General features: G+C 39.8%; 1 protein-coding gene and 1 long non-coding RNA gene across 2 annotated transcripts; one reads left to right on the top strand and one right to left on the bottom strand.

Annotated features, from left to right (window-relative positions):
• Positions 1–4447: 4447 nt before the first annotated feature.
• LOC147139561 (uncharacterized) lies at positions 4448–8555 on the top strand. Its single transcript, XR_015088828.1, has 3 exons — positions 4448–6634; positions 6915–6982; positions 7070–8555. It is a non-coding gene; the product is annotated as an uncharacterized LOC147139561 (long non-coding RNA).
• LOC147139560 (placenta-specific protein 9-like) lies at positions 5955–13060 on the bottom strand. Its single transcript, XM_086046164.1, has 3 exons — positions 12885–13060; positions 7040–7131; positions 5955–6618 (listed from the first exon to the last, which is right to left on the bottom strand). The coding sequence occupies exons 1-3, from the start codon at positions 12946–12948 to the stop codon at positions 6475–6477; spliced, it is 300 nt and encodes a 99-aa protein (XP_085902290.1). The 5' UTR covers positions 12949–13060; the 3' UTR covers positions 5955–6474.
• Positions 13061–13975: the final 915 nt, after the last annotated feature.

Here is a 13975-nt window from a genome sequence, read left to right as displayed (position 1 = left end):
CAATTAAGTATTTATTTTCTCCAAAGAAGCGGCAAAACTGCCTATTTCAGTTGAAGAGTGTTGCTGTGGTGCTGCAAATCGAGGGTTAGGGTTTTCTCCCTCTCTCCGTCTCCTCTGTTGAGTGAGCTGTAGTGGGCAAACGTCACTTTTGTCTGCACTTTCTAAGGTGAAATGCATCTCTGGTTTCAGTAGAGCGTCGAGATACTGGCGGGAAACAAGTTGTCTTAGTGGGCCACGTTTCACCCAGTAGTTCACACTTGTTCAATTGCCCGACAGCAGAAACAGAAAATATGTGAATGAGAAAAACTTAACTAGAAATTTTGCACTATTAAAATACTCTTATGTGCACAGAAAACAGAGCTCCGATTTTTCATGCAGTTTTTTTAGCTAGTGTTACGCCCTTGGGCTAGTCAAAGTCAACCTAGCTGTGACAGTGCCATGGGTGCTAGCATGGGGTTTGGCCTATCTCCAACCCATCAGATGCTCATTAGTCCCATCAGCTGTATTCCATCGTCTTGATCTTAGCAATGAAAGTAAATCAGATGTCGACATCTAACTGAGATCTTATATTAGTGTTGTGACATTGGCGAACGAGCCGTTCTCTTGAATGTCTCTTTTGTGTTGAACGATGAGAATTGATTCACAGCTTGTGAGGGGCGGTTAAGAGTGCGAACTTTGATACTGTACAGTATTGAAAAGTGCTGTGTGTTGTGAATACCCGTCGAGGGCAGTAAAGCCTAAGGTATGGCGTTCTATAGCCAGTTACTTTTAGTGTCAATGCCGAACTCCTTGCCTTGAGTCCTTGATACAACGGCTAAGTTACTGCGTCCTTCATGAATCATAAGGTAGTTTTATCTTCTCCTGAATGGGCAGGATCTTCGAAGGTTTCTGATAATGAGTGCCAGACACTTAGGCTCATTATCAGAAACCTTTGAAGATGCAGGATGCACGGGGGGGCTAAAAAGTGTTCTATGAATGAGTGATGTTACAAGCAGCCGATCGGAGCCGAAGACACTGAAAATCCAGTGATTATTGCTTCATTATTTTATTTTCAGTACACATTTTTTTAAAACTGCATGTAATTCATATTTTCAATACTGTACATTATTTATATTAATGGAAAAAGCTGTAAAACCCTGCAACCTAAAGTACTATAACGGCAAACTGTACGGTTAGTTTTGCTGGTCATGCCGACTCAACATGAGAGGTGAATCGTCTAGTTCACCAACATTTTAGCGCTCCAATGTAGGTGTGCAGACTTCGCCATCAAACTATACCATTAAAATGGTTTCAAAGCTGTTATTCTAGTGTTCAATTACTACATATTCTTGCTTGAATGTTTAAGTATCAAGGCTAATACACTTATTGAATGAGTGGCTTGAGGGGTTCCTTTCACTTTCTTTTGCACATTAACAAAATACTGTATAATTGGGGAAATGTATTAAAACAGTTTAAACACCATCAAAACATACAGTACAAGCCTGTGTGCATTATGCTGTTTGACAATTATTTGGAAGCGGATAACTGATTTTGACGATCAAGTGTAGCTTTCAATGCTAATCTTCTTTGTTCTTTGATAGCGGTGATCATTCCCAGATGGACATTGCTTGCTTACCATCCTGACATGTCCCTTTCAAGTGTTAATGTTTGGATGCTCTTAGGTGTTTTCAAAGCGCTTTGTGCTCGTATTTGACCAGCAAAGCATGCCTCCTAATAAACCGTGGTCCCGTCGATGCCCTCGAGGTATGCAAAAGTGTAGATGTTTAATAAACTCTTGTCGATTACAGTTTTTAAACTTGGTGCCCTGTTACCATTAAATTAAGACAATGCAATTTGTTTCTCCTTTCTTCCATATAATCCTCCAATGCATGATTTGGTGCAACAGGATTTTTATGAGGGATTTGGTGAAAAGCCTTGTACTGGAAACTTACTGAAACTGCTTTTGTGTTCAAAACATGCTGCTTCAACCGCTTTCATAAAGAAATAAAACTCCTTCCTGGAAGGTGTGAGTTGGGTGTTTTTGTCTTGGGAAGGCCGTCACGAGGCGTATTCTATGGGCTGTCAACCCCAAAAATGTCTTTACAAGAATTTGCTCTATGCAGTCCCACACGTCTAAGCACGACATATTGATTGATACTGTATTGTTTGTGGAATAAGAGTTGAGTAGTTAGGTCCACCCATTTTTGTCCATCTCACGGGGCAGCCATTTTGTCATTTGCTGTCGACTGAAAATGACATCACAGTTGCTCCAGGCTCAGGTAAAAAAAACTATCATGGCTCAGCTTCAGAAAACAGAAGAGCCGTGATTGGTCGTTGCCTGAGCTCTGGGCATCTGTGATGTTATTTACAGTTCACAGAAAGTGGCAAAATGGCCGCCCCATGAGATGGCTAAAAACAGGTCGATAGAGCTGCTTAACTTGTACTCCACAAATGCAATATTAATCAGAATGCTGTGTTTAGACTAGTGGAGGCCCATAGAATATATAATTGTAAATTTTGGCATTGATTTACCCTTTGAGCCCCTATAGTTTAGTGATGTGTGTGTGCGTTCGTGTACATGTGCATATATATATATATATATAGATAGATAGATAGATAGATAGATATGTATAGATATAGATAGATAGATATGTATAGATATAGATAGATAGATATGTATAGATAGATAGATATGTATAGATATAGATATAGATAGATATGTATAGATATAGATATGTATAGATATAGATATAGATAGATAGATATGTATAGATATAGATATAGATAGATAGATATGTATAGATATAGATATATAGATATGTGTATATATATGTATAGATATAGATATATAGATGTATGTATGTACTGTATATACAGTGGGTACGGAAAGTATTCAGACCCCTTGGAATTTTTCACGTTTTGTGTCATTTCAGCCATTTGCCAAAATCAAAAAAGTTCATTTTAACTCTCATTAATGTACACACAGCACCACATCTTGACAGAAAAACAAACAAACAGAAATGTAGAAATATTTGCAAATTTATAAAAAAAAGAAAAACTGAAATATCATTTAACAAAAAACATTTAACTCACATGCTGTCTTCTTCTGATCTTCCTTGAGATGGTTCTGCTCCTTTATTGGCATCCAGCTGTGTTTAATTAAACTGATTGGACTGGATTAGGAGAGGCACACACCTGTCTATATAAGACCTTGCAGGTCACAGTGCACGTCAGAGCGAATGAGAATCATGAGGTCGAAGAAACTCCCCAAGGAGATCAGAGAAAGAATTGTGGCAAGGCACAGATCTGGCCAAGGTTACAAAAAGAATTTCTGCAGCACTCAAGGTTCCTAATATGCACAGTGGCCTCCATAATCCTCAAATGGAAGAAGATTGGTACGACCACAACTCTTCCTCGACCTGGCCGTCCAGCCAAACTGAGCAATCGTGGCGAGAAGAGCCTTGATGACAGGTAAAGAAGAACCCAAATATCACTGTGGCTGAGTTCCAATGCAGGAGGGGGATGGGAGAAAGTTAAAGTCAACTATCACTGCAGCCCCCCACCAGTCAGGGATTTATGGCAGAGTGGCCCAACGGAAGCCTCATCCGCATAGAGTTTGCCAAAAAATACATGAAGGACTCCCGCGATATGTGAAATAAGATTCTCTGGTCTAATGAGACCAAGATTGAACTTTTGGTGTTAATTCTTAGCAGTATGTGTGGAGAAACTCGGGCACTGCTCATCACCTGCCCAATACAATCCCTACAGTGAAGCACAGTGGTGGGAGCTTCATGTTGTGGGGGTGTTTTTGAGCTGGAGGGACAGGACAACTGGTTGCAATTGACGGAAAGATGAATGCGGCCAAGTACAGAGATATCCTGGAGGAAAACCTCTTCTGGAGTGCTCAGGACCTCAGACTGGGCTGAAGGTTCACCTTTCAACGGGACAATGACCCGGAGCACACAGCTAAAATAACAGAGTGGCTTCAGAACAACTCTGACCGTTCTTGACTGGCCCAGGCAGAGCCCTGACCTAAACCCGATTGAGCATCTCTGGAGGGACCTAAAAATGGCTGTCCACCACCGTTCACCATCCAACCTGACAGAACTGGAGAGGATCGGTAAGGAAGAATGGCAGATGATCCCCGAATCCAGGTGTGAAAAACTAGCATCATTCCCAAGAAGACTCATGGCTGTACTAGCTCAAAGCGGTGCTTCTACTCAATGAAATGCCTCAAGCTCTCAATACTTATGACTAGTGTTGTTCCGATACCGATACTGCTATCGCATTAAAACACTGGTATCGGTATCTGCGAATACTTACAAATAACGTGCCGATGCCATTTCCCGATGCTGTACTAGTAAAGAATGTTGAATGCATCGCTTTGTATCTTGCTCCCTGCTGCTTTTTCTTGTGTGTATGGGAGGGGTGGTGGGGGGCAGTGGGGTACAGGAGATATAATGCCTGCGATATGTAACTACTTCAACATAGAAACTCCAGCTAGAGCGAATGTCGCAAGAGGCGGAACCAAAGTGGCCAGGTTCAATACGTTAAACCTGATTTGAGAACGAAACATGTGAACGAGCACCAAGAATTTGCGGCGGCAGCGACCATTAACATTGATCGCAACAACAAACCCTGCTCAATTTACATTGAATGCAGCACCTTGTACATTATCTTTCTCATTCACGACACTGGTGTGTGGTGACTGTTCAGTATTAGCCGTCGCTATTGGCCCAGAGCGGACGCTCTTAACCAATGCGGGGCTGCTTTTTCATGTTGAGAGAAAAAAAAAAACAGTGAGGTACAGGAGAAATGATGTCGGCGGCGATATGGAACTACTGTACTTCAACATAGAAACTCCACCGAGTACAACAGCTAAGTGCAAAATTAGCGGTGCGAAAGTTGCAAGAGGTGGAACTAAAGTGGCCAGGTTCAATACGTCAAACCTGATAAAATATTTGAGGACGAAACATGTGAACAAGCACCAAGAGCTTGCGGCGGCGGCGGTAGCAGCAGCCAGCATGAACAAGGGGAATGGACCGCAACAACAAACCCTCAATTTTGGATTTTGGAGTTGAACTTGTTGGATTTTTCTACTGCTTGTTTTGAAAGTGAATTTGGGAGCGGAAGTTGTTGCGATGGGTCACTAATACCCAAAACAAACTTTTATAATAATGTCCTATAGCTTTTGTAATTAATACGACACAATCTCTCTCAAAGATACCTTGTGTATATTATTTCTTATTTTTTCCTGTTTCACAAGCCAGGATAGCAATGGTTTTACATCCAAGTTTTTTTGGTTTTTTTTTCCAAAAAGTCTGGTATCTGTACAGCATCGGCCGATACCGCACAGCTGCGTATTGGAATCGGTATCGGGGCCAAAAAATGGCATCGGAACAACACTACTTATGACCATATGGTATTTCAGTTTTTCTTTTTTAATAAATATGCAAAAAAGTCTACATTTCTTTTTTTTTGTCAAGATGGGGTGCTGAGTGTACAATATATTAATGAGAAATAAAATTTGCTTTTTGATTTTGGCAAATGGCTGTACAACGAAGAAAGTGAAACGTTTCAAAGGCGTTTGACTACTTTCGCTACCCACTGTATGTGTGTGTGTGCGTGTGTGTATATATATATATATATTTATATTTGATAAGTTTACACACGAGCTGAGCACATTGATGGATGATTACCAGCATGCAGTGCATAATAATCCACTTATCATAGCCTAATCAGGCCTTCCTGCTGAATATGGAATATGAAACATTTCACTCAGTGTGCATGACATACGGCTTATTTAACGTGAACTTTTATGTAGGAAATTAGTGATTTGATCAGTGTTTCTTCAAACTTCATAGAGCCAAGGTACCAATTTTACATCCCATAATGTCACGGTAAACCACCAAACAAAAATATCTGATCTTGCCTCTATTAACTAATAAATGTACTTAATGTGAAATGAAGGCCTGTTTAATTGAACACAAAGTTTATTGTACCGTCTGCAATTGAATGGAAGAGCATTTTATTGCTCTGCTTGTCAGTGCGTCACCATACGTTGCTGGCATAAATCGATTCATAAAGATGCTTTTTTAATGAATAATTATCATAAGGATAATAGTAATGCTGTCAACATGCTTCTTGTGTTTGTGTAGTGTATTAAATACAGATTGAAATGATACTAGAAAACTAAAAATCTGTCCCCAAACATATAAAAGCAATTCCTCTGCCTTTGTTAGCGCTTTGAGAAATGCGTGCTCGTGTGCTCTGTTCGCTCACATCGTGTGCATTTCACATCATATGCATATGCAGGTTAGGCCCACTCTGTCCATAAAACCTAATGAGGCCTTGGAGGTGAGTAATCTTCTAGCCTTTTTGTTAACATGCCTGAAATTGTCATGTATAACAGGAAGGGGAAGCAATGCAAGGCTCCTCTTTTGTTTCAGTTTCAAAGTTCAAAATCCTTTAAAAATGCCTCCATAGATGTCTGATTTAGGACATAATGTTCACCGGGTCCTCCAGGATGTCCACAGGTGTTCCTGTATTGTCCAATTGGGGGCGCCACTTTGGGTCTTCAATGGCCTCCAGGAGATCCTCCAGCTCAACCTTCAACTTGTCAACAGTGTCCTCCACTTTCTGCAAAATACAGAGGGTATGTTTGCGTCCTTAGAGACTAAATAATACAGTAACAAACTGTAGTGTGCAGAATGGAATCATCAATTATGAATTATACAATCTTTTGATTCATATGAATAATACAGTTGCCCAAAGCAGTTGGTAAGGGAAGGTCAGATGAAGTATAAGAGTTCTTGATGACTTTTCGAGACTTAGAAAAGCAGCAAAAAATGACTTCAGAATTAAAAACTGTACAGACAGGATGTTGTGGTAAACCACACTCTTTTTACTTGAAAATAATTATGGCTTCTTTTTAGGTGGCGTAGAAAGGCCTGACTCTCAAATTTGGGATACAAAACATCCTCGGTCCTGTTCTCGAATCACTGTAAGTTGAATCTGACTTATTTTTTGGGCAGAATTTAAAAAAAAATAAATTAATCACCTTCTCCACTACGTCCATGCGGTTATGAAGACTTGTGTGTTCCTGACATGCACTTGAAGGCATGGCTCGAGGCGACCGCTCGGTATCCACCTCTGAAAGTGCAATCGGCACACGTGAGTAAACACACACTGTAAATCGGAAACAAATCTGTCTCCTGTAGATAAAGTAGATGAATACAGCCTTAAATACTGCTTGGGTGAAATTTAACCTGTTTTGACATCCAATAGCCATTTTAAAAATAGCCTAAATGTCATTCTTTTATTGTTGAATTTGATGACTTCCTGAAGTGACCCAATTTACCCCCAAAAATAAAATATTGTAAAATAAATCCAGTTTTTGGTCATGTATTTCAATCAGATGCAAGTCTGGACTTCAACCAGGGCACTGCAAAACCTACTTTTTTTTTTTTTTAGGGTTAGGGTTAGCCATTCAAAAGTTGACTTGCTGGTCTGTTTTGGATTAGAGTCCTGCTGCAGAACATAAACTGATAGCCGAACATTCTTCCAATGGCTTTTGAAAAGAGCAGAATTCATGGTTCCATCGTTCACATCCAGGTCCTGAAGTTGCTAAGCAGCCCCAGACCATCACGCTACCACCGCCACCACATTTGACTGTTGGTATGATCTTTTACTGGAATGCTGTTATAATTACGCCAGATATAACGAGACGCATACCCTCACAAAAGTTCAACTTTTGTCTCGTCAGTCCATAAAAAATACTCTCCCAAAAGTCTTGAGACTCACTCAGATGTTTTTTTTTTCTTTTCCTAAACTAAAATGAGTCTTTATCTTCGTTTTGGTCAGAAGTTGCTTTTGCCTTGCAACCCTGCCATGGATGCTATTTTATCCTAGTCCTTATTGTTGAGTCATAAACACTGACTTTAACTGATTTAGGTGTTATCCTGAGTTCTTTTGTGACCTCCTGGATGAGTCGTCACTGTCCTAATGGGGTCATTTTTATAGGTCGGCTACTCATCACTGTTCCATGCTTCCTCATTTGTGGATAATGGCTGTCACTGTGGTTTTCTAGAGTCATCAGGCTTTAGAAATGGCTCAGTAACGCTTTCCAAACAGATAATCGATTACTTTATTTTTCATCTGTTCCTGAACTTCTTTGGATTGTGACTTTTTGATGCAGCTTTTGGAGATTTTTTGGGGGGGCCCCATTTCAATTAGTCAATCAGTTTCTATTTAAGTGATTAAGTGGGAGGTAATCACTAATCAGGCTTGGGTGTGGTCAGTGAACGTGTGAACATGAACGCAGCTTTCCCAAAAATTTGATTAGCCACAATTAATTCATGTATTAACAAGGGGCACAAGTACTTATTCACAGAGGGCTAGGTCGCTTTTGTTTTCCTTAATAAATAAAATCACCTTTTAAAAACTGGATTCTATGTTTCCTCTGTTGTCTTTGATGCTTATATTTGTTAATTATCTTAAAGTGGGGAAAGTATGAAAAAATAAAGAATTAAAAAAAAAAGAAAAGTAAAACAAATCAAATCATCAAATTCTTATTTGAAAGGAAAAAAAACAATTATCAGGATATTTCTGGCCCAGTTTTTAGTTTGGGGGGGGGGGGGGATCAATGTCAGAACATAATATCATGCAGTCATCTTTGGTAGTTGTCTCTCAGCATTGCACATCTTTTCTTGACAATATTTTCCCACATGCTCCCTTGCAAAAATGCTCCAGATTTGTCAGATAGCAAGGATGTTTCTTGTTTACGGTCAGTTTTCAGGTCACCCCACAGATTTAGGTGTGGGCTCCAACTGGGCCATTCCAAAATCTCCATTTTCTTCGGGTAAAGCCATTCATCTGTTTGTGTTAGATTACTCTTGTTTTAACTTTTCAGACTTGAAGAAAAAGAGCATTTTTACTTGAATTTGTAAAACCTAGCAAAATGATGTACAATGTCATAATAGTAATCCTAATTTTGCTAAAAAAACTCACATGCATCAGTACACTGTACCCATTCCAATGTGTTTTTAAAAAGACATGAGATGGAGTTAAAGCAATACAATTTTTATTATTATAATACAGATGTGTTATGGAAAGAATCAATATATAGAAAAAGATAAGAACAGGTCTCCATTTTCATTTTCAATTTGCTGGTTCTCAATAGAGTAAATAAAGAGAAACCGACCAATATCCTCTCCTAGTCATGGCAGTCACACTGAAAATGGCCCTTTATTGTCATCATTTTATCTCAATGGATGTTCTGTTGTGGGTTAGATGAACTTTAACTGCCCCGCTGATGCTGAACTGCCTTTTCTGTTATTGAACATTGAGGCACAGGGAATTACTTTGGTCTCCATCATTGCGCTCATACTGGGAGGCTTGCCTGCTATGTGGACCACCGGGCGAGGCTGTTGACGGACTGAGACGCTCATCATTACTCAGTCGTCGAAAACTGTCTTCCTCCTAACATCCAACTGGCAGTGGACCGAGAGGAAGGAGGCCGACATATTGAGATTGCTTTCCAATTGTGAGAACAAAAGCCAAGGCCAAAACATGATTTTCCTGAAATAAAGACCTAATATTTATGATGTTCATGGGCATTATTTTCAACTCTGATCTCATCTTTTGTTTTAAATTCATCAATCATTTATGTAGTTCTCTCTGTGGTTAAACAATAAAGTAAAAATGGAAGAAAAGCTAAAACGTTGTGTCCAAAAATGTCCATTTGACTTGTTTGATTAAAAAAATCACAACATACAAGGCCAAGCTGTTGGTGCACCCCCAATTGCTTCATCTGGACTGTTGTGGGAAAGAGCAAAGACAAAATTCTAAACTTCTTCTTTTGGAATATATGCGGAAGTGCTGGAGCCCGGATTCTAACGCCCAACCTGGGACCCGTGAGGCGGATGTGAAAACCGCCCGCCAGCCTGCCACCAGAGGCATTTCATGACAGCTAAACACCTGCTGACAATTCTCCCAGCAGAAGGTCATGCAAACGAATGAGTGGCAATGTATGAACAATTTCTAAAGCCTTCTAATGTTTCCAGTGGTAGCCAATGTTTTACCCCCTAAACAGGCAGAGAAAATGCAAAGTCTGACTTCATTTTGTGGGATTTGTTTATCTTTTTTTAGGCGAATGAAGACTTCTCTCACCGCATCTGAGAGTGGCAAAATAATTTAAAAAGAAACCTTGGAAGTCTTAATGTTGCCCCCCTCCCCACCCAAAAATATTATTATCAATCATAAAAATCAATAATTTCTTTGATAACTGTTACCCAGAAACTACTGCTGTTTCAACAAAAGAAATGTCCCCATGCCTTTTGTCCCTCCACAGTTTCTTTTAATTAGCAGTATTTTTTTTTAAGTGATAAAAGTTGTAATTTCCTCCAGTTCTTTGTAGGAAAATGTTCAACTTGCGAGTCCAGTGGTCATTATCACATCTTTTTGTGTTTTGTTTTGTTTTGTTTTGTTTTGTTTTGTTGAGTCGTCGTCGTATGGTCTCGCCGTAGTTTTTTCTTACGTGAAATTGACTTCTGTTACTTTGCGTGTCTGTTGATTTTTATCAAAAGAGTAAGAGGAAGTATGCGCAAATGAAGACAGCTCCATTTTTTTAATTTTTTTAACCCACCATAAATGCAACTTTCCCCACAGTATCACACTTTTAAGGCAACCAAGGTACATGGTTTGAGAAGCTGCATGACAATGTTCCAGGCTTCCTTTGTCATTTTTAGCCTCAAAAAGAAGTTACGGTATAAGCATTGTCTAGTTTGGAGAAATGAAAAGCAAAAATCATGTGAATTCAAGTTTATTGTTTTGAATTCTGTTACTGAGCTCAGTGGCACTCAAATGTAATCATATCACCTTGAACAAAAGATGGTGCGACAGCAAAGACGAGATGTCCGGGTTCGGGTCGGAAGATACGATCAGATGTGAGTTTATCAAAGTGGACGCTTTTTAGCTGTTGGAACAAAATGTGCTGCTGGCCCTCCGATTGGCTACCAAAACAACCCCAGTCCCATGCCCAAACCACAGCTATGCTTACATATCAGCGTGTTTGCCGAATCAGCGTGCACACGTGCAATTTAGAAGTGGAAAAAATGCCACTGAGATCAACATGCAGATGTTCTAGATGAACTCCTCGCCCACTGAGTGAAAGCGCGCGCATTGTTGCGAAATAGCTGACTCGCTGATATGTATCCTCATCCAGCTGTTTCCAAGCACGCATTCATCAATCCTGTTCGTGTTGGCTGATGTTTGTAGAAAGCCAGATGAAGAGCTGTTTTTAACTGTCACAAATGTTCCAGGAAGTTGACAAATCATATAAGATGCACACATACACTGTCAGAGGAAACAAGAGAGAGGAAAAGCAAACGGTGATGTAACGTAGTGACTGCGCCAGAGGACAAAGGTGAATGAGCTTGAGTGTGTATGTCGCGTTCGTCCCCGCAAGCGCGGTTGGGTTCACCCAACTGAAAAATTGAGAAGTTGGTGCAAACGAAAGCAGCACACACTACGCTACTAAAAGACTGCAGAATAGCTTCCCTCTCGATTCAATAATAAAAGCTCTATTACCTATTATTTTGGTCCGTATATAGGTCTATTTCAGAAAACATGAGAACCCATCATACCATCCTTTCTTAGACGTGGAGACGTTTTGACCATAGAGCAGACCATTCGCCTCACAACAAGGAATTGCAACCATGAGATTTCTCTCAGCCAGTCAGCCCGAAAATATTGAATTATTGATTTTTTATTTTTATTTATTCATTACACTTATTATGATTTCTCAAAGGCTAATAGTTTGTGTTGCACACCACACATAGAGACGAATCACACACATGCAGGAATGCAAGAAAAGACGTCCAAGTGAAAAGAGCGTCCTCCTGAGCTGGAATGGCGCCTTGCTCATAGGCACCGCGACCGTAACCAGGAAGCATCTACCCATTGTCCGGACTAGCGTCTCTTCAACAACTAGTTGCTATTTTTGCATTTTGTCTGCAGTAAATCCTCCTGCTCCAAAGCCCCAAATTTTCTAAATGAGTTATAGCTGCCCTATACTGATATATTTGTAAAATGTTACTACGTTGAAAAAGTACAGAGGTATTTATTTGATAATATGCTTCTTATCATTATGGTTGTCATTTGCAGTGGCACAGAACTGGACCGTATCATAAGAGCTGTTCCCGATATTTTTCGACTCTCATTTAATTGATTTCGGTAACTAAAACATTAGATACCCGTTCTCTGTATGGTGCAATACAGTTTTGCACCACTGCTAAATACACTCACAGTTTAAATACTATCCTCAAACAAAAACTGGGCATTACTGTCTTTGCAATGGCGACATTTTAGATGTAGCACTTGTATTAGATCATGAAGTGGTCGTAAATGTTGAGATTGGTTTGTGATAAGGATGTAAATGAAATCATGGTTGGCGCTGTGAACCTACTTCTCTTTCTGTCCAGTGAAGTAGCATACATGCCGCATGCTTGCCTGCAGCCGACCATTCTTTCAGTATGAAGTCATCGTCATGCACACTCAAAACATATGAAGCAATTACCCAAACAAAGCCACGACATCTGATCACAACCAAACATGTGAACACAATAGATTGAAGAAAGAGTTGCTTTTCTGCTCACGGTAAATTTGACTTTTTCTTTTTTTTTTTTTTTTAATTTCAGCTGCGATGAGTTACAAACATATGTGCCTCAAGCCATACAGACTCATATGTGAGTGCATTCTTATTGCAGACCAGTTTCAATCCCCTCACACAACTCTAAAAATCACTTTTTCTCCAAACTATCACACCAGTCTGTCTACATGTAAAGAAATCTCTCACCCTCTGCCAAACTCGCCACCTCCCCCCCCCTCTGCCAAGCTTTTCTTACCTGCCACGGTGTAGCCAATCAAGAGGACGATGAGTCCAATTGTGGGGGCGGAGGGGTGGATCATGGTGTGTTTTCAAAAGAGGAGACTGAACAATTAGTTTCTAGGTCAATACTTCCTTTATCCGACTTTGCTGTCTCTACAAGGTCTCCTCCGAAGTGGTTGCGCCCAGTTTCCTAATGAAAACATGGAATGCAGTGCGGAAAGCTCTGTATTTGGCAAGGGGTGGGAGGTTTGCACTGGGGAGGGGACTGACATCTCAGTCTAACTAAACAGGAATAGACTTCCAAAGATGAAACCCCACCTCAATTTAATTTCCCTCTGAGAAGGAATTCCTAGTTCATCCGTTGTACGGTGTTGGTTTGGTGCATTTGTGGTTGTCATCTCGGGTTTACACAAAAACCTGTGTTTTACATATTATTGAGAATGTTGAATACCAAGTGAATTAACTATCTTTTTTTTTTTTGACAGTCCTCAATTTTTTTCATTTGACTTTACATTTACCATAGCCATACCCTATGAATGATTTATAAATGAGTTATTAATGACTTTTTAACAGTTCAAAAAATGATTTTGTAAACTGATGTAAGTATTTCATTAACAACCGTGAGGGTTAATGCTTGCACATAGTTTGCTCATTCACTAGTTGCTTCTGTAAACAGCTGTCTATGTATGTTGCAGTACAGTAGAGTACACCCGCAATAATAAACACCTTATTAAATGAACACTTCGCTGAGCGTTTTAATCGAAATAAACTGTACAAACCTCGCAAAGGAAGTGCTTTTGTTTAACAGAGCTTCTATTGGATGTTATTATCATGTGCAGGTGGTCATAATGCTGTGGTTGGCGGGTGTGGCTCTTACGCTTGACAGCAAGGTTCCCTTTTTGATCAACAGGAAGAAAAGTGTGGAAGGAGCTTGTAGTTGCCTAATAGTGAGCACACACGACTTGTTAAAATTCATTTCTAATGTAAAGTGGTACCTTTGACATTATGTTTATGGTCCGTCATAAAGGAAGCTGTTTCTAATATTTTGGTTGTTTGGTTCGATGAGCGATTGTGCTGGTGGTAGTTGTACTAAGTGTATACAATGTT

Source organism: Filicampus tigris, chromosome 11 (assembly GCF_054856515.1).
Source record: "Filicampus tigris isolate MCC_2025a chromosome 11, RoL_Ftig_1.0, whole genome shotgun sequence".
Taxonomy (NCBI): domain Eukaryota; kingdom Metazoa; phylum Chordata; class Actinopteri; order Syngnathiformes; family Syngnathidae; genus Filicampus; species Filicampus tigris.
The sequence above is the reverse complement of the archived record's forward strand: the minus strand, read 5'-3'. Positions and strand labels throughout refer to the sequence as shown.